A 26,594-nucleotide genomic window follows, 5' to 3' on the forward strand; every position below is an offset into this window, starting at 1 on the left:
TCCGAACGCATTTTTTTAATGATGGTTGGATTTTGGTCTTGCATTTTTAATAAATTTCGCTCACTGTCACTTAATTCGAATCATACAATTCTCTTCATTTTGTTCCCCTGCATTCTTCATTTTTTTAGACCTTACTCTCTTATGGAACGATTGCGAAAGAATTTCAGTATGTTGAGAAAGATAGATGAGCTGATGAAATATATAACATGAAGTAAAATAAAGTAAATTTAGTACAACTTTACAGAAGGTTTATGCTATATTGTACCAATAATACTTCATCTGCTCTCTCGCGTGAAATCTCTTTAATATTCATTTTCATCTGATAACATTACCAACTGTTTATATTATAGATTGATGCCAACTGGATGAAATGTTTTATAATACGGAAATGAACGCCATTTACAATGATAAATTGGATAATTCGTTCAATGATAGTTCATCTTCAGAATCCCACGACATTCATCCCACTGATATTCTGCTCAAAGGACAGTTTCAAAATAATCAGGTTCTACTGTTTGAATACTATCTTGTTTCTTTATCACTCTGTCTGCTTAATCATTATCACGAGAAGATACAGACCAAAAATGTAAATGGAAAAAGAAAAAGCAAGTTGTTCAATCACCCAGATAATCCCATCTATTTCACTCTTTCAAAATTTAATGCTCAGAAATATATACGTAAATTTGATGATTATAGAAGGAAAAGTATAGCTCAATTTGATAATAAGAAACAAGAAAAATGATGCTTAAAAGAATTTTTTATCAGTTTAATTTGATAAATAATCTTGAGATTATATACTCTTTGCATGATACCTGAAACTCTATTCTCTTATAATATTATATATGTTTAAATTAATATAACAACCAACAGTGCTGGAAGATCTTGAAGTATTATGCTCAAATAGCCACTAATACTTGATATAAAATTATTTTTGAGTTAAAAATGGAAGGCGGAAAAAGTATCATACCCAACTGAAATCTTAACAGTAACTTTTTTGTAAGTAACAATTTATGTAGAAACCACGTCCATGATCCATCAAATTTGGCTGTATGTCACCATTTCTCATTGCATTAATGTAAACAATGTACAGAATTAAAATAATGTTATCAATGTTAAAACTAAAGAGTAATGATGTATAGAAATGCCACGTAATCTTAAGTATTACTATACTTTGACTCTCATTCATCGCTTGTCAATTGTTCTCCGTTTCTTTACGAAATCAAAAATCCCAAATAACGGCACATGACATTTCATCAGTTTGTACAGATGTGCAAGTCTGTGCTACCTTGTTTATAGGCATTTGCAAGATTAATCACAACTTAGCTGCTATTAACTTCCAAATGATTTTTATTTCATTGACTGCTTTTGATATCTTGTGGAAGAGCATTTAGGTTATTCTATATACCAGACATGTGGTTTAACTTTTAATCGTATTAGGGTGTTGTCTATAATAAAATCTTGTATCAGAATATGGCATTGCATGACATGTAGCAATGAATATTGATCCATGGATGGAGTAAATGTAAAATATGACTCAGAGATGGTACTCGTAAATGATCGAAAGAAAAAAAAAAGAATTTTGTTTGTCACCTGTTTTATCTAACGTAACATAGGAAATACATAACATGGTATCATATCGTGTCCAAATGCATAAATCCCTCAATTGCACTTTTAATGCTCAACTTGTCTCCTTCGTTCTACAATTGACTGACGAATGATTAAACAGTTGATAAAATTACTGCACTTTTTCATTTCTATTTCATCTTCAAATTTTGCTTCTCATCGCAATTTACATTAATATTTCTCTAGGAAATACTGCGAGATCATTAGTTGACCTTTGACTTCCTTCCACAATTATTGTCCTAATCAAAATATTTCATTGTTTTTTAGAGTTTCATATAATTTTTCTTTTTTTTCCACTATTTCAGTGCAATTTCAGGCAACTTACCATCCCTTCGGCTGTCTAGCCAAAGCAATCGTTCAGGATTTGTCTCATTTTTTTTCATTTCATTTTTTCGTTCTTTTTAGATTTTTAAAATAATAGAAATTAGAAATAGTCTACTTGTGGTTTTGTTATGACTATAATAGACTAAATGAAGTGAATGGACATCACATGGTATGAAAAACCTCGGTATCAATGGAATTCGAAAATCTCAGGTTTTGAAGTATGAGGTTTAAAATATTAAAACACATAAAAAAATCGAATCTTTATGGAATCGTTTTGGATGTGCGAGTAATTTAACTTACTTACAAAACATAAAATGACTGAATTTGATAGAAGCCTGCTTACAATACCGTTAAGCTTTACATCAATATAATTTATTTCATTCAAAAAGGTGCTCATATTCTTTGCTAAGTCGTATTCATTGTTTGAGTACATATCCTAACACTGAGACTTCGATTAACATCCGCTTCATGTGCACTAAGCACGAAATCTTCTTAACACAATCTTTCTACCTACTTCATTTTGAAATAGAATTTTTCTTTTTCCAGCTGTTAGCATGATTTTGAGATAAGCTGTTTACTTTTAACAAGTTGTTTCTTAGAAGTTATTGGCTAAATGGTACGTTTAGGATGAGTGTCATCAGTTTCTTCTCCATTCATTTTCTTTATTTGAATTTTCTGAAATCCTCCTCCTTTACTTTCTTTCTGACTGCACTTCCTCAACCTATCCTATCTCTGTTCCAATTGCTCCTTCTTGGATAGCCCAGTTGTACTATTTGTTTTCATAGCTGATTCAATGGTATGATGGATATGTAGGAAAGATGGATATCGGGCCCTCCGGTCATTGAGATCCTACCATTACTGTCAAATGACCATTGTCATTGGTGACGCTACAAGAGAATCTTGCTAAAGCAGTTAACTGTTAACCGTTTTATATCGATAACTTTTGTCACTTTTGCGCTTCACTCCCTTCTCTTCCTTCTTTCTTTCCTTCCTTCCTTCCTCCCTTCCTTCCTTCCTTCCTTCCTTCCTTCCTTCCTTCCTTCCTTCTTCCTCTTTCTCTGCTGTGGCTCTGTCTCACTGTTTCATCTGCCACTTTTCCACTTTTTCCCAGTCGTGGGAATATGAAGGATGAGAACTATCCAACTACACGATACCTTTTTTTGGCTATTTATGATCCTACTCTTTCTGTGTGGTTTGTAGAATCGAGCCGTCTTTCCTCTCTGTAGGACTTTCTCGATCCATACAATATTATATTCTTCAGATCTGATCCATGGTGGGATATTTGCCGAGACTTTCTCGAGATCTTTTGTGGCTCTATTTAGTGCCTTATAGATACTGGCCTCATGTCTTTTTTCCTGTCTCGTTTTGTGCGAAACCTTCCCTTTCACATTCCAAGTAAAAAACTGCTGCTTTTCTTCATTCTTTCCCTTTTGCGCCCTTTTTCATTCATCCTTAATTGTCCAATGGCTTTTAGCAGTAGCAGTACACTGAGAGACTTTTGCAAAATTCATTTTGTGAGGTCTTTAGGCAAGTGAACGATAACCTTACTAAAAATAGACCTTCCCTTCTAGTCCTCGTCCCACTGTCTAATCCTCCTCTTTTTAGCTGTAATCTCATTTTAGAGGGGCATTCTCTCCACTGGGACGATCGTTTCGATTTCTAAACATTTCGTCCTTTCCTGCACTTGCAGCAGCGAGAGACTTTCATTTTTGCAAGAGCCACGTTTCTGACCTTCCATGTCCTCTTTCTGTCTCTATCTCATATTCTTTTTCTCTGTCCATCCCATTCCTCTCCATCTTTAATTTAAATACGAGAGTAATATTGCGGGAGGTCCGATAATCACCTGGATTTAAACTTAGACGTATTTGAACATTGCTGTCTTGGTTGTTGCATTGGAGAAGTGGTCTATAATCAGACTCTTCCTGTAAATCAAGGTGGTGTTTTTGGAGATTGTCATATCCAATTTCAGTCTGAGTTGAAGTAACTTTATTCTACTTTTGCAGTTAAAGCTCTTCTAAGCCACTTTGGAAATGTTAAGATAACCAAAATCTACCTCTAAACTGTCAACTTACTCGGTATTTTCCGAAAAACTGTCTCTTTCAATTCTTAACAAACACTTCTCTTAGAGTTTTATGCAATACAATAATAATTGACATCGCTGTACGATCGAACAGTCTTGAAAGTGGTTTATTTAATAGCGGAATTGTGCAGCTATAGTGGCACTTATTTTGCCATTACTTGTAAGAAAGAGAAATGATTGGCTTTATATCTCATTGTTTCCACCTTCCTGAAAATATAAGAACTGCTATTACTTTAAATAAATATAACTGTTCTTCTGTTACATCCATCTTAGTAACCTCTGCTTTCGGGAACTTTGCTACTTTTTCTTTTCTTTTTACTCTCCAGCAGGTATGATTACCACACCAGAATAACCGCTGTTTAAAAAACAAGTTTTCAAAAGACATTGCGCATCTATGGAGTTCATCATGCTGAAAACTTCTCCTCATTCGTCTTAAAGAAAGCAAAATGGTTTTTCTCAGAGGAACTGTTTTATAAAATCAATTCATTTGTGCAATTTTCAAAGTTCCTAAGATAAATCAACCGTTGCAATTACTGTTTGGATGAAAGCAACTACTTGATTTTATTTCATTTCGGTCGGTTTCTTTAAGTGTGATTCAGTAAAAATGATGAAACATTTGATTCTCGCGGTGCTGTGGTCCAGAAAGGAAAGAATAGAAAAATCGAGAGAGAAAAATAATGAGGGTGCTTTTTTTCCCTATGCATGCATTAGCTGCTGTGCAAATGGGTCGTGCTTGGGATCTTTAGGCCTGTAGCAATATTTTATTAGTACCGGAATTAGGTGGGGAAGCATGAAGGAATAAAATTGTTTTGGATAGAAAGTGCATATGCTTGCGGATACGCTGTTGTAAACAGATTGAAGGCTTTGCCAGTTAAAAACCTCTAATATGATTTTGGTGCAGATATTTGGGATGACCTGATAAACTGGAAAGTATCCATTGAATTCGTTAACAGCATTCCAAATGAAAGGCTTTAGTATCGATTTCCTACGGCAAAAATACAGAATTCTTATTCCTCAGAACTTCTTGAATTTCGAGCACAGTTAGTGAGGGTGGCATGAACATCTTCATGTTAGTAATACATCAAGCTTGTTTTCGTTAAATAAAAATGTCAAATCGATTGGGAAGCCGCAAAAACACTTGATATTCATTCTTTCAGTGAACTATTAACTAATCATTGATCAGTGTATATTGTTACTGAGAAAGCGCCATTACTGTAATGTGTGCCTCATACATTTTGATGAACATGCTGTCGCTCTCGGCTCTTCTGAAATGTTCATTCCTTAGAAATAGATTCCTGAAAGAGTACATTTTGAATTCTGAATATACAAAGCTCCTTATTTTGCAATGAATTAAGGATGCGACAATAGCGTTAATGTTAATTTCAAGTTGCTTGGATGGAAATAAAATTAACAGAAACTAAGCAGTAGTAAGACGAATATTGTCATACTTGATTTTTGGTCGCCAGTATTAATCGAAGTCATTTGCAGCAAAAATGAGCACTTTTATTCTTCCGTTTTTTCCATTCATTTGACAATACTCACTGGCTCCTACTGACTACAGTCCCTTATTTCTTCCTTATCTTTTTTCGCGAAAAAGAAAAAATTCATAAGTTTGAAGATATCAAGAAAAGAAGAAAAAAGAAAAGCCGAATAGGTTAGGCAAGAAGGGTTGTAAGGATTCTGACTCAAATGGATCAAGACTTCATGAAGCAGATTAGATTTATGATGGATACTCATGTTTAAAAAAAGATAATATCATTTGAATTTGTAAACTTCCAAACACAATTCTGAATATATTTCCGATATCTGTTATATACTAAACAGAATTCATTAATTAACATTTCATTGCATTATATATCTCCTGTGAACCACTAAACTTCTAATCTTTAAACATCGCATTAAATTTGGACAACTTATATGCAGCCATGCTAAACTTTTCATGCCAAAATTATTTGCTTGCATATAATTTTTAAAGCAACAAATGGATGAACAATAGTATTTATAGATAAACAAAGGAACGTACGACGATATTTATAACTGTGATATTGGATCTACAAGTGGTATTTTCCAAATGTCTTATGGCGAAGTTAGAGAAACATTTGTTTCGGGACCATCAACTATTGTTTCTGTAAGTTATTTTGATTAATTGCCTTGAGCACAGTAATGAATTATTCCGCCAAATTTCTTGAACAAACTTTAAATTAATTTGGGAAGTGCGAAACAACAAGTAAGCCAATTTACCCTTCTTTTTTATTTTCTTGAACTCTTGCAACATTCTTTTTCTAGAATTTTTAAAATAGAATCCTCTGTAAAATTAAAAAAAGAATGGATATCTTGATACCATAAACCCCACAGGAGAAGTTTACAAGAAGAGGTTAAGATATATCTGTTATTGAATATATATTTAAAAAAAGAAAGTATAAGAAAAATTTTGCCTTAAACAGTTTGGGTACAGATGCTTAGGACGAAACCAACGGGTAAAGATGTCCAAATATGGAGCCAATGGGTAAGATGCATAAATTAGTTGTGGGTGAAGAGTGTAGAATCAGTGGACAAATATGTAATCTCGTTAAGTGGTGTATTTCCACGTAGTGGGTTATTTTTGAAATAAATAATTTACTGCTATGGAAGAATGTGGAATTCACTGTGTTGATTTAGTGCCTTCTGATGATTTCTCGCAAATAATATCAATTCAGTTTGATACTTTTAAGTAAGTTTAGGCCATTCTTACATCTCCATGACTTCGACTTATCAGTTTTTGTTTTCCCGAAAAATTTTCTTAATATTACTTCAAATGACTGAAATATTCTCTTTGGTAAACATCGAGAAATCGTCAACCGATAACTTTTCCTTCAAGAAAAATTTGCTACGACTGGATTAGTTGTATCTGTTCACAATGTTAAGTGATTAGTGTATGATTGGGTTATTCCGATACACAAAGAAATTCTGTATGAAGGGAATTGATCGAGTAATCTCTGAGCAAGAATTTATGTTTTATATTCGCGCTCTCGGCAGTACGACAAATCGTTTCATGTACTGAATCAATCAGATGACAATAGCTAGATCAGCAGCGACGTTCCTTGAACCAGTTATCTGCTGTCTACAGCTTTTCATGTAATCTGAAAATAAATTGCAATGATCAGCAAATAACTTTGATACTAGGAACAAGTTGTCCATTTTGTGCTTGTTAATGACGTATGAGCAGTGATCAGAATGATGTACTTGTTGATGATATTTCCAACAGTCACTTTACTATATTTTCCCTTCTTTATAGACTTCTTAATGGTTCTTAGAGAAGAGTTTGTACACATCCTTCCCACTGAATGTTGGCTGATTTGAAGTGCTGGAGGCGCAAAGGTCGTAATATTACAGATGGCCAGAACACGAAAAATTATTGAAATTATTATGAAATTATCTACCCTAAGTTACTGATGCACCTGCACAGATCATTAATTAGCTGTATTCACTGAAGAAACGGGTGATAAAAATGACAGAAAGATCTGTATGAAGAAGAAAATTGATCTGATAGTTTTTCATCAAATTTGTGCGAAAAAATTTGTTTTCTTTTAGTGGACTTTTTCTGTTAAAAAAGTGTTCCTTGTACAGAACATTGACAAACACTTCAAAGTGCATTGTAGCATACGTCAGTTCCATTGCATTGTTTTTTCCTTTTTAAATTTCATAAGGTTTTTGTAAATTTCTTCAGATAGGAATCATACCGCTTAGCTTCCACAGAAATAAACCAGTTGATGGAATTTAATGTTCCCGCAGTTACTGAAAAGAAAGATTAACTTTTGATCAATACAATAATTTTTTTGTTAAGATTTCTTTACCCCATAAATGAAAGGGATTCAGAATGTGGAAAGAGCGAGAAAATATTCAACTGAGCCATATTTCTTACTCTCCTAGGAACCTTTTTAGAAACAGTTTGAAGTATAAAATTCATTCTGTATATTCTTCAGGATGATTAAATGTCCAACATCCAGTTAATTTATTTATTAGTTACGTTGTAGGATATGGTGAAGCAAAATGATGGTGAGATTTTGGGACCGTTGGAGATTGATGTATCAGAAATGGCTACTACTACATACGGCTGTGACCCCGAAAAATTGCAACGAGAAAGTGCTGAGTCGCTGCATCATAGGTGCCATCCGTTTAGTTTTCATATGAAAAAAAATTTCTAATTGGTTTTCAAAAAAAGTCTTTCGTGTATACTTTAACTAGAAATTCATTCAGCGATAAGCTTCAAGTTTCCAAGTTTGGATATATTGATTGGTTAAGTACAATTCATCGACTACTGTCGATTCTTAGTCATCACGCTCTTCACGTAAAGTGAATCATATTCTACTTTCTTGCCTTTTTGATAGAAGTCTATAGATGAGAGAAAAGAAATGGAGACAAATTATCTGGAGACAAGTAACTCAATCTATTTTAGATTTTGGAAATGTTTATGAATTAGGATTTGAAAGAGACTAATTTTGCTGAAAACTTCAAAAAAAAAAAATTGCTAAATTCGATACATACTAGAATGGCGTTAAGTGATGGGGTGGTAATCTCAATGTGTAATTCCTCGACAACAACACTGAAGCCAACTGCAACATCACGAAGTAATAGTAGTATTGCTGGTGGTTACTGCAATGTTTGTCCAGTTCAGCTGAATCGGAAGAGTAAGGGGAAACCGGAGAATATATGCCAATTAATAACGATTGCTGACCAAAAATCGTCAGTGGGATCCAGAACGCCATATGAGTAAGTTTAATAATAAACTTTATCCATGTTCTTATGAGTCCAAGTCTGAAAAGCAGAATTCTTTTTGAACAATATTCCAAATAGTTAATAGCAGTATTAATATTTCGGGAAAAAGGCGAAGTACTTATTAAGATATTCGTCTTTGTTGATATTGAGACTCCACTTGAACTACACACTCTTTAGTCTACCTGTTAGTCCATGCTCTCAATTATAAAAAAGAGTACAAGCATGTATTGGTTTAGCATTCTTAGTAAGATTTTTATGATATATTCATTCAAGTATGTTATCCACTAACCGATTAATAAAACAATGATATAATTTGATAGTTTCCAAGTCCTATTTTGTAGTTAGTAAGTTGATGCGCTATATTTTTGATATACCTATAGTAACAGATGGGATACTGAGTGACCATTAAAATTGGAATTCAGATTCAAGCCTCTTGAAAGTAATTTATATTTTGAAAAGCTCAAAATTGCAGGACAAGAAGTGAAAGAACATTACCGAAGGGCCGTTCAGTTAGTGTAACAACATTTGGAAACGTGCATGGTTTCGGTGGTGGCGGTAACACAATCGCAGCTGCAGCGATGTCCCTGAAACAATTCGCATCCCAACTTCGATCGCCGCGATTTTATGAACCTGTCACAAATTTGAAATGCTTCGTACCATACACACCACCACCCATGTTAAGTCCAATGAGGCGAGGCTCCGGCCTATTTTGGAAAATTTCACAGACTTCTCCATCAAAGGTGTTTATTTTTTTTACGTGCACTACCCAGATTTCTCGGGTATTATTAACTTCTTGTAAGATTAGGCCTGTACATGCAATTTACATGTAAACGTTTAATTCTTGAGTAACGAAGATGTCAGTTGCATTGTTAGTGTTATATTTGACCTTCCTCCTTTTTCACTACAAACCTTGCCGGTAGACTTCTGATCTCGTTACTTGAAAATAGCTTAAAATTAGTTCTGAACTTTGAAATATGCAGTTCGTACTTCTAATGCTATCGTTTGTAGATCACCATGTTGCGACCATCACAAGGAAATAATTTTGACAAAGCAGAAGGTGAGAATTTCAAAATGTTGGAGTTCATTCCATTTTTCATTCCAAATCGTAATTATCTAATTTCTTCTTGTCCTTCTTTATAAGGTCTTCTGAAAATACCACGCTCCCTTTTTCACTGATGACCCTCCCATTTTCAGCTTTTAACATCTTAGTTCTCATGTATTATCTTAAGTGCTATCTAAGTGAGCTTGGTGAAAAGATACTAAAGATTAGTTGTGTTTAAGCGTTTATTACTGAAAAAGAGAAAAAATGAATCACTTCAAGACATTTTTTCGCCTTTTTTTTGCAATTACCATTTTGATTCGACGCAGTATAAAATAGGAATTGTTAGATCCAAATAAAATACATAAAACGATCGTCACATTTTTGAACAGAAATTGATAGGATTGCTATATTTTGGGTTACTTCATAGTCATGAAGCTAACCATTGCACGCAATCAGCAACGACGAAATACACATTTCCCTTATTGCGCTCGAAGCAACCTGAGCTTTGAAAAGCTCATTACCTTTATTCGATGACAAAGTCTGTTCGGATTACAGCTAGCGAAAGTCTTCATGAAAGTGAAGCAGACGAGGAACCAATTGGAAAACGTTTACGACGCTGCATTAGATCAACATTGAAACCGGTGAAAGAAGGTTCTGCAGACGAGCAGCAACAGGAAATGCGAACACCGATTCGGAAAAATGGATTATGCTATTCATCTCAATTTTTCGATGTATGTTTATCCTTTTTATTTAAAAAAGCAGTAGGAAATGGAATGCAATTTGGTCTTCAGGGTTATTATAAATATTTGTTTTTATCCAAAGAGTTGTTGGCTTAGAAAACGAACGAAAAGTCGTAATTGTTTCAATTTATTAAACCAAATGCAATTTGGTTAATGTGATGAATCCTTATTACTTGAGAAATTGAAACCATTCCTTGGATTTTTTTATTGTTGTGAACCTACATGTTATTTGAATTTGTTCATAACATATTCTTTACAGGCCAGATTACTACATTTAGAAGCCTTACGAAAAGAATCGGACATCTTCTGGAATAATTCTAGCTCATCGGGTATATCTCCTGGTGCAGCAAACTTACCCTCTTCTAGGTAAACAGCGATTTAATTTATCGAGATTTATTTTTTCATTTTGGAAATTACACTTTTGTACAACATGTTTATGGTTGAATTGAAGAGTTCATTATGTATCTGATTTTCATTTATTCAAAATATTGCCAGTACGGTAGTCTTGAACAGTATAGTTACCAATTGTTTTTTCTGTTACTGATTCATATAACCAGTCCTGAAAGACTGTAAAGGTACTTGTAATTTTAATTTCATTCAGTTACAAATTTAGGAGAGCATTATTTGACCTCTATTTATTGCTAACTCATTATATTTACTATTTTTGCCCCTTTTTCACTATTAGTAAACGTCAATGTGAACCATTTGGGCATATTTTCTAATCAACATTTATATGATAGTAGTTAATAATATTGGCAACCACCTTTAGGAAATTATCGGCTTCATCGGATGGTGAAACTCTAAGAAAAGTTTCGTCATGTTCCGATTTCGGTGAAGAAATTTACGTTGCTCCAGAATCCGATGCAGTGCCGTAAGTCAGAAACCACTTGTTGTTAAATTATATCGGTTGCTATTTCAACATTTGAATTTTATCCTAGCTCAGGTTTCACAATTTGTTTCCTGTCTGTGAGAGATTTGATCTTTGATCATTTTATTACTTTTAGACACATCAACTGTGGACGTGATTATCAAGTAAAGGTAAAAAAATGGGCTGATCGAGCGGTAAGCGATGAAGAACGTGATGCTATACCGGATCGCGATGACGCTATCTTCGATTGTAATGTCATCGATCATCTGGACGATTCTGCCGGTATTATCGTTTAGTTTATAGTTTAGTTTGGTTTATCGTTTAGTTTTATTTTTTTTTTGTTTTCTTTCGTTTAATCTTGAGATATTTCCATGAAATTCTCATTATTGATTTGTAATAGTAAAGGAAACTCATGCAGAATCAGTTCAGGTGTTTCTTGGTACATGTTCTTTTGTGATAATACAAATTGCTGCTGATGTTTCTTTTTTCAGTTGAGGCTTATGAACTATTAGCTTATAGCAAAGCGGTACCACGGCCGGGTAGGAACAGAGAACTGGCGCTACATTTGCTAATGGAAAATAAGGTTTGCATTTGCCAGATTGCAATTGTTCTAGAAAATTCTCATAAAATATGGAAATTCCTTTTTCCATAAGATTTTCATAAGTTTTCAAGCGGATGATCATGCATACTTTTCTTCAGCAGTCCAAATTTCTTTTGTCTTTATTTACTGTCACATCTTTCCCCTCAAATATCATTGTTTCCATGAACATATTTGTCAGGGGAATATTCAAGAAGCTGTTTTGGATTTAATGCGATTAGATACGCTGGACTGGAGCCAATATCCGATCATCTACAATTCTATATACACTGATACAAATTCTTGGACACCGGAGGAAATCAGTTTCTTCCAAGATGCCATTTACAAAGGCGAGAAGGATTTCCATCAAGTAGCATCAGATGTTAGTTGTACTTCACTTTTTTTTTAAATATTATGCTGAGATTCAAAAATATATCAAAATATTTACTGTTAACTGTAGTCTATAATTTCAACTCTGCCTTCATGAGACTATCCCCAGAAAAGTTTTGTTTCTTAAGAGAAATATTCACGAAGCTGTTTTGAATTTGTTTTCAGCCGAAAACAAATCCAAACAGCTTCTTGAAAATACAGTAAAGGACGGAGAACACGGACCCATTCCAAATTTATTGAATTCCATTTATAGATGACGCAACAACTGTCATGAATCTCACGTACGTCATTACAGTTCTTTCATTTCCTGTATCTTTTTTTTGTCGTAGATTCTTATGCATTGCAGTTGGGTAACAAAACAGTGAAGCAATGTGTGGAATTTTATTACATGTGGAAGAAAGCATGTCCAGATGACTATCGGAAACTAAGAAATTTGCGACGTAAACGCCAGTTGCTGGAAATGCAGCAACAGGTTGTTTGTTTTATCACGGATACTATTTCCCGACGTGATTTGCTAAAATGATATAAATATATTAAAATTTTTTACTTCATATTCGTACTACATCAACTTTAATCATTTGAACTAAAAACCTTGCAAACTTAATTTTGATTTTGTTTAAAATTTTGTTTAGCTTGATTTGATGGAAAGTTACAATCTGAGATCGAATAACCGACCAGTCGAAAGTGGTGAATTGTCGGGTTCAGAAGAAGGAAGTGATCTGTCTGTGATTTCTCATGACACCGAGTAAATCTAAGTTTTTAAGTCTGCTTTACTTTTAAAAGAAAATAAGTTTTTACTTTGGTTTCCATAACGTGATTATTGCAAAATATCGAAAAATTTTAATCTGTAAATAGTAAAGCTAAAAATTTCCAGTTGCTTGTTTCATAATGTTCTTTGGTTCTAAGAAGTTGTTAATATTGCTACATATATTTGCATCTTATTTTGATCTCAAAACTTTGTTAGGATTTAAAGATGTCGTGAATATGAGAGAGTAGAAAAGAAATGATTTGGGAAGAAATAGAAATCGATAAATAGAAATTTTCAAGTATTTTTTTACAGTAATGTAAATATATAAATATAAATAAATAAATATATGCCATAGTTTTCAAAATTACTTCATTGGTAACAGAGATTTGGTAACTGCATTGGTAACTGCAAGTTTTTAGGGTTTTTTTAAGCATAATTTTGAATTACTTGATTTTAGTAAGACGAAGAGTGGACACTCGGATAGGAATATAGGTTGTTCGGCGATAACACGAAAGTACTCAATGGCAAAATTTGAAGAACTGCCGCATTCCATCGCTCCGTTGCCGATGGTTATGGAAAGTGACGGTACACCTCGATCTTTTTCCCAGGTAACACGGCTACAGATCCTTCATTATATTCAGTTTCCGAAAATATAGTCAATGAAGCATTCAGGTTATTTATGAACATTAGATATCGGACTGCATTTGATAAATAATTCTGAATCAATCAAATCTTTAAGTTGCAAATTTGTCAATTGACCAAGCAAAACTTTTTGAATTTGGAAGTAGACATAATTTTCAAAGTTTTGCACCAAAAAAAAAACGTATAATAAGCGATTTGAGCCTTGTTGTAAAGTTGTAATAGACAATGTTTTTAGAAAAGCGCAACCGTTCTCATTTTTGCATTTTTGTCTCTTATGAGCATTTGCAAATGCAATCTCAGTTCCTCTTTGCACTACTCGCAAAGTCTTGGAGATGCAAATGATGTATGAACGTTTTTTAACATACAGAAATAGCGAATATGCATGATGGATCACCCTCTACTTTCTTATCACACTTTCATTCCTTTTTTTGCAGTTACATCGAACACCAGTTAAAAAAGGTGCTCAACCGGCAGCTGATGGCTTCTTCCATTGCCGCCTTTGTGATAAATATTTCGAAAAGGTAAATTCTTATTTATATGTGCAACTTTTTTAGACCCATCACTGCATTGGACAGATTGGAGTGATCGGAACATATCTGCTGAATTTTGCTTTGGTGTAACTCGAGTACTATTGTTGCAGTGTTATAACCTGTTTTATTTGGCTTTCGTGAGAGAATCTAGGATACCAAACAATTTCTTTCTTTTTTTTAGGTGAAAAGTTTGAATGCCCACATGAAATCTCATGCAATGAAAGCACGAGCTGAAGCAGAAGTGGCACAATCACAGCTCAGTTGGCAGCATCACGACAATAACGTCAAAACAGCTAATGTCAGCAACGCTCTTGAGAAAGCGATGTCAATAAAAAACTCACCAATGACTGATTCAATGTCGTTTGTCTATCACCATCAGAAAGAACAGCAACAAAGCTCTTTGAATAATGATCCACTGAAGGCCAATATCGAGAGATCAACTATGCAAGTAACCAATAATTTTCCTGCTGCTTCAACTACAGCAGCTATTGTTGCTTCAGAACAACATCCATTTGGTCCAGTTATCGGAAAATCAGGAGGTGGTGGAAGGCTTGGTCAGGATCTGTTTATGCAAACATCTTTAATTCCGGAGCACCATCAGTTCACCCAGAATACCTTGATGTCCAGTTCTTTGGGTCTAGCAGCCCATCAAGCTCTCAATCAGTCTCTTACTGCTGCCAGTGTTCTCAATCAGTTTCCACAAGCACAAGCACTGCAGTTTTTAAGCAATTTACAAAACCCAACCATTACTCATTGACTTCGTAAATTTCCTGGATTATCATGTGTTAGCCTTGTAACTGATAACTTTTGTTTCGTTCCTTACTTCATGCCGCTGGTCATTTTTGCCTCTTTTAATTTTTTTTGACAGCTATGTAAAAATATAGTCCTGTTTAGTTCTTTCAAAATTTTTCTTGGGATGAAAACAGGGTCAGGTAGTCCTGAAAATTTTGTCATAAGTATAGATTTATAATCTCCAGAAGAGATCTTTCAGAGGGGAACGAAAATAGGCATATATGGAAATCCTGGTAGACCTCGACGACATTTAGATGTCTTTAAGAACAAATCAATTGTGATATTGAAATTGATAATGCTGAAGAAAACTAATCATACGACTGACAAGGCCAATTTTTCAGCTCAAATTTGACACGAAAAAAGGAGCAAAGATAAAATTTCTCTTGCATAGCAAAGAACAAAAATCTTAAATGTTTTTAAATCTATTATTACCAGGTTGGTGCATGGGTTCGTATGTTCCTTTGTTAGATCTCTTTCAGAGAGAATTGAAAATCAAATATTTATTATATATCACTTCTTTTCTTGTCCAAAGGATTTTCAGTTTTTTGAATTTAATTCAGCTTAGAATTCATGAGAAATTATGAGAGAGAGATATAGTAAGATGATACGGGGAAAAAGAGAATGTGATATTTTACAGCACATAAATGTTCGATGGCAATGCAAATCGTCTTTGCAATCTAGGCATTGGGACCTTTCGAGGACGATGGTTTGAAATTACTGTTCTACTTCTAAATAAAGTTCTGTTGACATTCATTATCAGCATTTTGTTACAGTTGTCAGAGCTAACTAATTTATTATATGGGATTTTCACTCAAGTGTGGAAGAAAAGTTTCACTAAAGTTCATTACTAGTAAGAACGTCAGTGAGTGAATCAGTTCAGCGAAAGAATCTGGTCGATTATTCTGCAGTTAGTTATTAATCAGAATCACAGCATCTGTTAAATGCATTACCACTTTTCTCTAAAGATGTTTGTTGGTAATAAAGTTCGGTGACTCAAACATACCTATCTATTCAGGCCTTTAGTGGGCTGGTTCGTCGCTTTCTTTTTGCAAAATTTGGAGTCGAAATTTTCGTAACCAAAATCCTGTGCGAATATGCTATTGCAAAATTTTTATATTACGAAGTGAGATCCGCAATTCTGTCTGAAGTAAGTCCAAAGAGAGTGCACGAACTTATGCACTTAATCCACTTGACAGTGGCAATCATTTTCGTTTGCATCATGTTCACCATTTCCATAGATATTTATTTCTCCTAATTTACAGGGGAAAAATGACTTTGGTTCCTATTTTTTGTTCAATCACAGCCGCTATTGTTTCACTGTTCATAAATTAGATTGAAATATGAGGCATTACCATGAGACACCAACTGATTGCTTCTACTTAAACATTGTGTTGCGAATGTTTGCCGTTGTAATGTTTGCCTCCTCGTACATTTCCATATTTCAGATATAAAATAGTATTTGCATCAAGCTTCTGTTGAAACATTTTTTGGTGACATACTTCTCCGAATTCAGATTCATGAGAAATGCCTGAATGTAGCAGTATCTTAGATTTAATTGGTGTTGTAGATATACCTCGCTGCATCCTCGTTGCTAACGCTTTTTCTAGCAGATCAGCTCATAACTCTTTACACTTGAGGATAATTGCCTTAAAAACGGTTGGCGGGAGATGCGAAAAAGGAGTGGTTTATGATTTTTTAGTGTGGGAGAAAGCTAGAAATTGTCATGTTCGATACTACATTTCTGTAGCTTTCCTACTAAAAGACTCCCCAGAAGAGTGAAAATTTTAATTTTGTTCTTTTTTTTTTCTGGAGAACTTGATGTAATGATCGTAAAATTTTATGGTACATGTGTGAGATCATCTATTTACCCTGTGTAAGTTTCCAGAAACTGTATTACCTCATCATTATTGTTGATATCTTCTTTATAATTTAAGCGTTCCTTTAACTGAGATTTTCTCTTTTTTGGTCCATTTCTCGAGTCAATCCCATTTTTCTCACATTTTCCAAAATATAATCATCCTTTCCCGGTTGTAATGGGAAGAATTAAGATTTCATGTAAAAATTTTTCCCAACTCCAAACCAAAGTAAAACTCGTGGCAATATTTCTGCGCAATTTTTTGTTCGTTTTGTTGCCCGTTCGATGAAATATTCTTGTTAAAACGAGACGGGTCATCGTCATACAACCATATGTCAATACATAATTCATAAAAATATGTGCATCGCAGTACAGATATTCATTTTACTGCATAAGTGAAACAGTTTTCATAAGTTGAACATTCAATTAATTACTTAATAGCTTATTATTAATGGGTCCGAATAAATTTGCAAAATTGTTATGTACATATATATATATATATATATATATACGTATATTTATTTATTTTTTAATTAATTTACTTGTAGATTTATTTATTCATTTGTATCATTCCAGTGCCAGATTTCAACCCGCGGAAACCACCTGGGTATGGGGACAAAAACTGATTTCCGTCCACTTTCGTTTTATGTAGGCTGTTTTCGGGTTATGAATTTATGATAGCTCTCATCTTCTTGACAGTAATTTTGATATCACATTAATATTGCTATTAATTTTTTTTAGGAGCATGCGCCACTTGTGCAAGCTGCCCAAATACGTTTCTGATTTCCATTATCTCATTCTATAGTAGAACTATCAAGTATTATGCTTTTACAGAGGGATGACGTTCTCTACAATTTGCATCGTCGAGAATACTCACCGAAAAGAGACTGGAGCTTCTTGAAGTCTTTGGAGGAATAAGTATCCTGAAAGAGGAAAGCTGAGATGCTTAAATATTGAATCCAGTTTTGAAATCTTTTTCACTGACCAAATATTAGTGATGAAAAAGTCAAGTATTTTGGAATGATGAGGGATGTAGACGTATGTTTTCCAAAAATTAAGAATACATACTGATGGATCTCCAGTGATGGCAATAATTTGTTTCGTATCAGGCGGTACATTCTCATCCTCTACAGATACCGCTTTTAATTCTATACCTTTGATATGGGCAGCTCGACTTGCTTCAGCCGGGTTGTCCTAAGAAAAAATGCGAATAAATTGGTCGCTTTCTTCATTAAAAATTATACAAAATAATAAATAACTTTAGAAAAGGGAATTAAAAGTAGTGAAAAGACTTGTTAACGGTGATACAGGATAGTAATAGGTTAAAGTGACAAAGCCAAGGGATATGCTTTAGTTTTATCGAGATATCGCAAACGGGGGGGGGGGGGAGAGATGAAGAATGGAAAGCAAGATGGGAAATGAAGTCGAATCAAAACCTGTGAATATCCATCGGTGAAAATAATGATCATTTTTTTAGCACCCTTCCTTGCACCAAATTTTTCACTGAATTCATTGATTGCGTAATAAATAGCTTCTCCGGTACGTGTTGTACCACCGTTTGATGGTGCTTGATGCAAATCCTTGATGGCCTCTTCTGTCCTGCTATGCTTACGTAAATGAAATAGTGTGCGCGCTCGTTTCGGACCCGAATAATATATCGCAGCTACCTTAAAAATTGGTCAATGACGCAATCAGGTTCTCCTCTTTCGGGGCTCCCTCAATTTTTGACCATGGCAAGTTTGCCCCCGAAGGTCCATTTTACATTCCAATCATATGAATTTTTGAAACTTTGAAATATTTGCAGTATAGTACAAACCAACAAATTAAAAACCATTCTTTTAAATTTTTGGTGTAAGTCTTCATAGTTCAAAATTTTCAAGTTTATCAAAGTATTAACAACTGAACTGAAGCTCTGGAAATTTTAAGTCAAAACGAACATGTGCGGATGTTCGGTTAAGATCTAAGGACCTGATCAGAATTGATACGAAATCAATGTAAACGTCACGTTTATCCGATACTCCACCAGAGAAATCCATCAAAAACACAACGTCCAGTAGACATCCTGCAATGTAATCTTCCTCACAATAAAGTTCATTTTACAAGAAATTCAAAAATGATATTTACCATCGTTGCTTTATAAAGAAAATCAATAAACCACATCTCTCATCATTTGTAAGCTATTACTTAATGAAGCAAACCAAAAAAAATGGAAAATTTTGAAAATGAAATTAGTCCTGTGGGAATGATTACTGGATTACCTGGTTTGATATCGAATTTCATCGGGATATTTCTAGTTGTGATCGTAGATACTGTTGGTAGGGTAGAAAAATTAACTGTCCTCTTAGAAGATGTGTCAACGAAGCGCACTGGTCGGGAAGCAAATTCAGCAAGACTGTCACTTTTCGATCCCAAATTTTCAGAATATTTCGCCTTTTTACGAACATTTCTCTGCCTGCAAAAATGTATGTTCCACAAGGAGACGAGAAGAGTAAGTATAAGCTGAATCAATAATTCATTTCTTTTACAACGAAGGGATTAGAAAATAGATAGGGTAAATAAAGCACTCATATGTTTTCCTAACAGCATCTTTAGAGAAAAGACGAATTACCGTATCATAAATGCAACAATTAAATATATGGTATTCATTTGAAAGTTACAGCTTACCCATTTATCCGATGTTTGGTTGTAGTGGTGCTTGTGGAGGTATTATTGATAATCGTGGGTGATGAAATTATCTTCTTCTGAATGAAGGAAGTTCCCAAATCAAAACATTCATTGTATGGTTTCAGGATATTCTGTGAGATATTCAGGAAATTTGTATTTGCTACGATATGTGATGAGTCATTGTTAACAAGAAGTAATAAGCCTTGCCTGAAATGATCATTAAATATTGAATTAAAAAACGAAAAACAAGGTACTATATTGCAATTGATACCTTTTTCTATTATCAAAAATTATATTCATTGTTATGATCTTAATTTTTCATATTGTAGTGAATTTGAGATTAAAAAATCTTAAACTCATTAATATTAATAATTCAGGAAATCTACTGGTTAGAACTGCAATTTTTGAATTCAAATCATTGAAAATAAAACGTAATTAATTCACATGTTATGCAGCTTTGAAGCAGTTGCAACAAAAAGTTGAACATTCGGTTTAGCCACGAGACTTGCAACGTTCTGCTGCACTTCCTCGGTATCCCTACAGAGAGAACCATTGTTTTTTTTTTTTTTAAAGATGGAAAAGAAATAAAGGTAATAGTAATGAAAAAAATCGCTCCTACTAGTCGGAATCCTTCATATTGCGAAAAAAGACTTGTTCCAACCATTACAGTAAGCGCTGATAAAAAAATCATTTAGTGATTAAGATAAGAAATAAACAAGTAAGCAAAAGATGATTTAATTTAAATGTATTTTGCAATCGTTCAAGTTGGTGCAACAAAGTGGGAAAAATAGTAAATTTCAAAAAATCTGGAATACCGGTGTTTAAAACGGAAAGTAATTTGGCCTACTTTCTGAATTAATTAAGTTAAAGTACTGGCTAAACTTCTCCAAAAAAGAAATTTGATCGAACAAACAACATGTAAACAGTTGGTAAGGTTGTGTTTGTTTCTTTTCCCTTGTTTCCCATGCTTCTTCTGTTTAATACCTTATATTTTATAATCTGCTGAAGAAAACCTTGAAAACCACATTCCAACTTTCTATACTTGTTGTTATAATGCTAGTAATTGATGATATAACCTGTAGTAGCCATCAGTGATAACAAATATTAGGAATAGTGAGCCAGATCGATGTTGAGGTAGGAATTCTTGAAGTACTACACCGAGAGCTCGCCCAGTATCTGTTGTTCCATGGATATGGGGTAAGTTCTGGATCACTTTCTCCATGTCACTATTCGTCTGTAGTTTCAAAGTAATGATATTAGCCTAGGGGTAAATTAAAAGATTGACTTGCTTAAGCAAAATTTAAGAGGACCTTTTAGATGAGAGTTTGCAGAAAATAATTTTTTGAAAAACATAATTTTTTTTACTTCCTGTAGTATTCCGAGAAAAAATATGAACTTAACAAACCAGAAAATCTTTCATGCTCACTACCTTAATATGGTCGAAAGGATATCGCAACCATTTGGAGAGAATTGCTTTGCTACTAAATTCCAGAATCGCTATCCGATGTCCCCGTTTCTCGATGTCAAATTGTTTCGCCAGATCACTAACCATATTGATCATTTGCTGAACGATTTTCCAAAAATCTTCTACTTCAGTTTGTAATAAATTTTTTTAACTCGATATTTTATGACAACATTTATGCAGTGGTTAAAAAGATGTTATCTATTGCTCGTAAAAATAAGGGTCAGTTCTGTGTTGCTTTCTAAAAACTTTAAAGCAATGATGAATATCATAACCTTCCTTTGTTCAAATGGTTTGAAGAACACTTTTCCCTAAGGTTTGCATATTCATATCTCTTTAACTTGGGGTTCCAGTCAAATTGGCGTTAATTTTGTTTATTCGAAGAAGTTACAAAACCTTGAACTGCTGCTTGACGCTACCGGAACCATCCAAAACAAAAACTATATCGGCACACGGTTTTGAATGCTCGATTGCTTGCAACAGTAAAATAAACCAAAAACACTGTGCTGATGATATCGTCATCTACACTGTACAATGACAAATTATTTTCTTCGCTGATTGATACAAAAAAAAAAAAAAGTAGCTGGAAAGATTTGTCCTTTCGAAAAGAATGAATATGTTTTAACAACTATCAGGAAACAAATAGTCCAAAGTTTGAAACACGTATTTTATGATAAACGGTACCTCAACAACACTTGCTATTACTATAACACTGATGGTACCGGTGGTACCAAACGCAATCATATCATTACCGATTCTATAAGAAATGAATTTGAATAACCGCTTCTATTATAAAATTTAAAGTAAGACTTCAGCGAGCACTTAGAAATCCAGGGGTAATTGACGAATTCCGTCTCGCTTATCCGCGACGCCTCTTTTTTCTGTCATATCTAGTTCTTTCGTCCTTTCGCCTTCGTCCTACTTTGAATATTAAGATATTGAAAGGAAAAAGTGAATGAATAGAATGAACTGTCTTCATTTTCCTGTTTTCAAATAAATTCCCATACTACTATTCACTTTTTCCCCTTGACATGTCTAAATATCCAACCCTTTCTCAGTGAGATCTTTCCTACCTTCAGCCCCTTTTCAATCTCGCTCGCAATATCACCGACTTTTTTTCCATTCTTTCACTTCACTGTGTTATCAATTTAAAAGCTGTTTTTCTCAGTATTCATTAGAATTTTAGAATTCGATAGAAAAAAGATCTCGGAAATCTCTTTTCGCGGTACAATGACAAAACAAAAAAACACTTGTTCTGCATCAACATCAAAAACATCCTCACCAATTTCGTTATTTTTTGTATTCGGTTGGATGCCTCTGTTATATTTGCATATAGCATTTTTTCTAATGACAATAGAACGGTCAATCTAAAACATTTGCAAACTGAAACTGGTGAAGTAGCAGCTTTGTATGAAAAGTGAAGAAATGAAGTTAGAGCCACCGTCATGGTTAAATTGTTAGAATTTGAAAATACCATGGTTGTAGTGAACGAAAACGATAATCCATGTAAAAGTGAAATAATCTGTAGGATCTCATTTCCAGTTCTTTTTTAGGAGATCCTATGACAAAGCACATCAACCGAACTTGTAGCGTACCTTTATTGACCTGTTTTTCGTACATCCAATTGTGTTCAGAAACTTCCAAAAACTTGGTATATTCCTATGATCAATAAATCTACCATTGATAGCGATATTAAAAAAAGTCGCCATAACTAAACAAAATGACAAACCGAAAATGCTGATATGCGATCTTGAATTTGATCTTCTTTGATACAACCGTTGATGTCTTTAAAAATCTAACAAAGTATATACATCCCTACCAGTCATGCTATTACTACCATTACCATTAAAGTTATATGATATAGTTAAGATGAGCTCGTACCAGCCAATGAATATTCACCGCCATCTTTAGTATACTAGAAAAGACTCAGAAAAGGTATTCGGTAGTTAAGGAAAACTGAATGTAACTTCGCAACCTCTCAGAGCAATCAGCAGTACATCATGCTCAACAGCTTTTAGCATTGAAACATGATACTGTTGATTAAATTTACAAAAAGAAATTCAGAACCACTACTAATTAAATTCCACCATACTGTGTATGTGCACTATAGCGGCTATACCAATGACGATTAATGTTTGGACAATATGCATCATATGAAAAAAATTTACTTCAGCTAAAGAGAGAGATTTTAACATAAATTTATAAAATTGGGAAAAGAACCCCACAAAAAACAAAATTTAAAGAAAAAACGATTTTTTGGGCAAGCGATGATATTGTGAAACTATATGGTGAAATAATGATAATTTGAATGCATTCATGCCACAATGACAACTGTTTTTTAGTGACTTCAGGGCAGAAAAGAAGAACTGAATGCATCTACAAACCTTTCATTTTTCGGCAAAAACTGTAACTGGTTTTTAAAGCCATGGATCAATGACATGCTTGAAAGTAATTGGTGATTAAAAATTTGTTTCCGTATTATAAGAATGGAAAAAAATGATAAGATAGAAAAGGGAAGGATTGCGAGGGTTCTCTATGAACCGTCTACTGAACACATCATTTCCAAACGATGAAATATAGGACTTCTAAGTCGAACAACGTCACAATCGTTACATGATCACAGTGTTAAAACTCTCAAGAAAAGCCTAAAAGAACCCCCGAACTTGATTAGGAAGACCAGAATGAAATTCGTTTATAAGCAATAATAAAATCTGCTATCAGTCGCAGTAAAACCCTTTCCATCACAGTGTTTTCGCAATTAAAATATGACAAAACGAGACGCCTACTTCCAAAGCAGTCATCTCAAAAATTCATTATTATTCTCTAATAACAAGAATTTACTGTCACATACTGTTAAATAAACAGTATTTAACTAAACCAATAATATCGAGTTTCGATAGCAGGAAAAACTAAGGAAAATTCCGAAAAAAGCAATCCAATAAGAAAAGTAAAACAAAATAAACTCACATCACAGCTGAATCAATGTAATGAGAAATCTTACGTTTTTTTCAACAAAAAAAAGTAACTGAAAAGTAGTTTGAAGGAAAAAGAGAAATAGAAGGAATATTCTGGATGAAAAGTTGAAAAATGTATTTTTTTGACTGTCTAAAAGATATAGGGAATAGATAACACAGTCATTTAAAAGAAAGAAATATTTCAACAACTCTCAGCAGCAACCACCGCTCTTCTTTTCATTCACTGGCTGAGATCCCCCGATACGTACTGATGGCCCTGTACCAACTTGTTGAACTGGGCCCATTCGGTTCTTTATTTCGGATGCCATTGTTAAAAATGCCTTAAAAAAGCAGTTGTGATAACTAAGTATCATCAACAGAATACATTTGTGTAATCATATAGTTAACGCCCGATGTACACCAGTTGTTGATTTGTTGTTCTTATATAGTTGAATGTATTCCGATGCAACGGGTCTGTAACGTAAAAAGAAAAATCCGTTTACCTGCTCGACGTTCGTTGATGATTTCGCGGATGTTTCCAAAAACGGAATCCCCAACTGATCAGCGTATTCCTATAACAAAATCAAATCTCAGTTTTGCTTATCGAAGTACAGGTTAACTATAAGAAATGGATAAATACATTATTTTCAGAAAGAAGACATAAAAATCTGTCAGTAGTTTTGGAAACAGAAACTTCCAATACCGCAGAGCACACGAGACGCTTCCACCTCGTCTTTTTTTGCTTCCGTTTTTTCCCTCTCTCAGACTTTATCTCATTAATCTCTGCTAATCAATTTTTCTTGGCTTAGAAAAATTAATCACAGTGCCAAAAAGCCTTAGTTACAAACAAAATCCTATGAAGATTGACCGAAAAAGTTATTGCAATGCCAACTGCAAGAATCTTCAAACATTTATTTCAATCAAAATTGTCGGTAGCAGATAGGGTGCGAATTTAACTGAAGTAAATGTTAAAGACTAATCAGCCAATCTATTTGAGCCAATCTACCAGACAATCTTTATAATTCCATTGAAAATTACTTTAATTATAATAAATAAATTGTTATCTTATTCAACTTTTCCAAAGTGATACTTGCATTCTCATATGCAAGCTCAAAACAATCATTTTGTTCAAATTAACTATAATTAACCGAATTAATATTCAAATATTAATTCTTGAGATTTCACAGCATTGAGATAAGATAATTATTAGAATCTAGAAAAACATCTAATCACAGTACATCTGTATAGCACCGAACAATTTGGATGTCTCTTCAGTATCCCATGCAGTAAATACAATTAATCAAAAGTACATTAAAATATCGAGACTTTGAATTTTTTTCCCACATATTGTAGCATACTGCTAATGCAACAATTTGGCTTAACGCGCTCGTCGAAGCAAATAAGTGTCATAAGTTTTTAGAATTTCCATAAAGCACCCGTGTTTTCTAGGTCAAAATTTATTGGGAAGGTTTTACAGAAATACCCATGTTCTTTACAATGAACAGCAGTAACTGCGATAGCAATAAATTCTCTAATTTCAAAATCTTTTAAAAGCATCCCTTTTCAATGGCAGTGAAAACAACCTGGAACTTCTCCAAACATTCTTTCACTCAATGATGCACAAAAGCCTGGCAATTTGTTCCATGTGAGAAATAAATATGTTAATAATGACTTATGCAATTTCGCCCAAAAGAAAAAAATGCCCCGGCAGAAGATTAAGGAACTCAAGTTTAAATGCTAGCAAGGAATTTTTTTTCTTGCAGGGTAAACAAACAGCTGTTATCAGCAATGGATAGCTAAAAACAATTGACATGAAATCAAAAAAAAAAACCCCTTTATCAAAAGGAATTCAAAGCAGAATTAGTGAAAAGAAAAAAAAAAACTCATATTAGCACCCAAACATCAAATATGACGTATGTAAAAGTATAACCCTTCAACCCTTTTTTTTTTCCAATTTTTCATTTTTTGCAAGATCGTTTTTCGTAAAATGCAGAATAAAAAAAGAAACCTTGGCAGCGCTTTGTTCGACTGCCCTTCTGGTTGTCAAATCACATTTATTTCCAACAAGCAACTTATTGACATTCTCACATGCATACCGGTCAATCTCCTGTAGCCACTGTTTCACATTATTGAATGACTCCTATAATAAAATTTTTCATATGCATAAAAAACCCGTCCTCGGATCTATCTCATTAAACCACCTTTATCCCAAGTCGTCTCTTCCAATGGTAGCAACCAGAATAAAAAAAGGATAAATTTTAAAAGCCAATTTTGCAAAGGATAAATTTTAAAAGCCAATTTTGGCTTTTATACTGGACTATATTGTGAATAAATAGATGACATTAAAGTAAATATTATATAAAGTAACCTGGTCCGTAATGTCATATACAACGATGATACCATGAGCACCTCTATAATAGCTGGAGGTAATTGTACGGAATCGTTCTTGTCCTGCTGTATCCCACTGCAAATAACCGATAAATCAAACTTGCCGTACGTTTATATATTTACGGAACTTCCTGATTTTAGTTCTTTACAAGTATATAAA

General features: G+C 33.8%; 5 protein-coding genes across 5 annotated transcripts; 2 read left to right on the plus strand and 3 right to left on the minus strand.

The window, feature by feature from the left end:
• Positions 1–2,556: 2,556 nt before the first annotated feature.
• Positions 2,557–4,295, minus strand: LOAG_03816 (hypothetical protein; the record flags this gene model as incomplete). Its single annotated transcript, XM_003139353.1, has 5 exons — positions 2,557–2,622; positions 2,872–3,008; positions 3,128–3,384; positions 3,679–3,869; positions 4,260–4,295. 5 exons carry the CDS (start codon positions 4,293–4,295, stop codon positions 2,557–2,559), a joined length of 687 nt encoding a protein of 228 aa, XP_003139401.1.
• Positions 4,296–8,040: 3,745 nt separating this feature from the next.
• LOAG_03817 (hypothetical protein) lies at positions 8,041–8,211 on the plus strand (the record flags this gene model as incomplete). Its single annotated transcript, XM_003139354.1, has 1 exon — positions 8,041–8,211. A coding segment is annotated over one exon (171 nt), but the record flags the coding sequence as incomplete, so codon positions are not given.
• Positions 8,212–8,499: 288 nt separating this feature from the next.
• LOAG_03818 (hypothetical protein) lies at positions 8,500–15,199 on the plus strand. The gene is made up of 14 exons (XM_003139355.2): positions 8,500–8,776; positions 9,255–9,522; positions 9,791–9,839; positions 10,380–10,555; positions 10,824–10,930; positions 11,334–11,435; positions 11,569–11,714; positions 11,924–12,015; positions 12,212–12,391; positions 12,746–12,871; positions 13,032–13,144; positions 13,605–13,755; positions 14,224–14,310; positions 14,501–15,199. Exons 1-14 carry the CDS (start codon positions 8,556–8,558, stop codon positions 15,074–15,076), a joined length of 2,394 nt encoding a protein of 797 aa, XP_003139403.1. The 5' UTR covers positions 8,500–8,555; the 3' UTR covers positions 15,077–15,199.
• A 2,615-nt stretch (positions 15,200–17,814) lies between these two features.
• Positions 17,815–21,614, minus strand: LOAG_03819 (hypothetical protein; the record flags this gene model as incomplete). Its single annotated transcript, XM_020446419.1, has 10 exons — positions 17,815–17,889; positions 18,035–18,160; positions 18,403–18,633; positions 18,904–19,028; positions 19,225–19,418; positions 19,631–19,837; positions 20,075–20,167; positions 20,707–20,864; positions 21,036–21,194; positions 21,489–21,614. 10 exons carry the CDS (start codon positions 21,612–21,614, stop codon positions 17,815–17,817), a joined length of 1,494 nt encoding a protein of 497 aa, XP_020303237.1.
• Positions 21,615–23,340: 1,726 nt separating this feature from the next.
• Positions 23,341–26,510, minus strand: LOAG_03820 (hypothetical protein; the record flags this gene model as incomplete). Its single annotated transcript, XM_003139357.2, has 4 exons — positions 23,341–24,387; positions 24,550–24,618; positions 26,055–26,186; positions 26,415–26,510. Coding segments are annotated over 4 exons (426 nt in total), but the record flags the coding sequence as incomplete, so codon positions are not given.
• Positions 26,511–26,594: the final 84 nt, after the last annotated feature.

The sequence above is a fragment of the Loa loa genome (genome assembly GCF_000183805.2).
Source record: "Loa loa unplaced genomic scaffold supercont3.88, whole genome shotgun sequence".
Lineage (NCBI taxonomy): Eukaryota > Metazoa > Nematoda > Chromadorea > Rhabditida > Onchocercidae > Loa > Loa loa.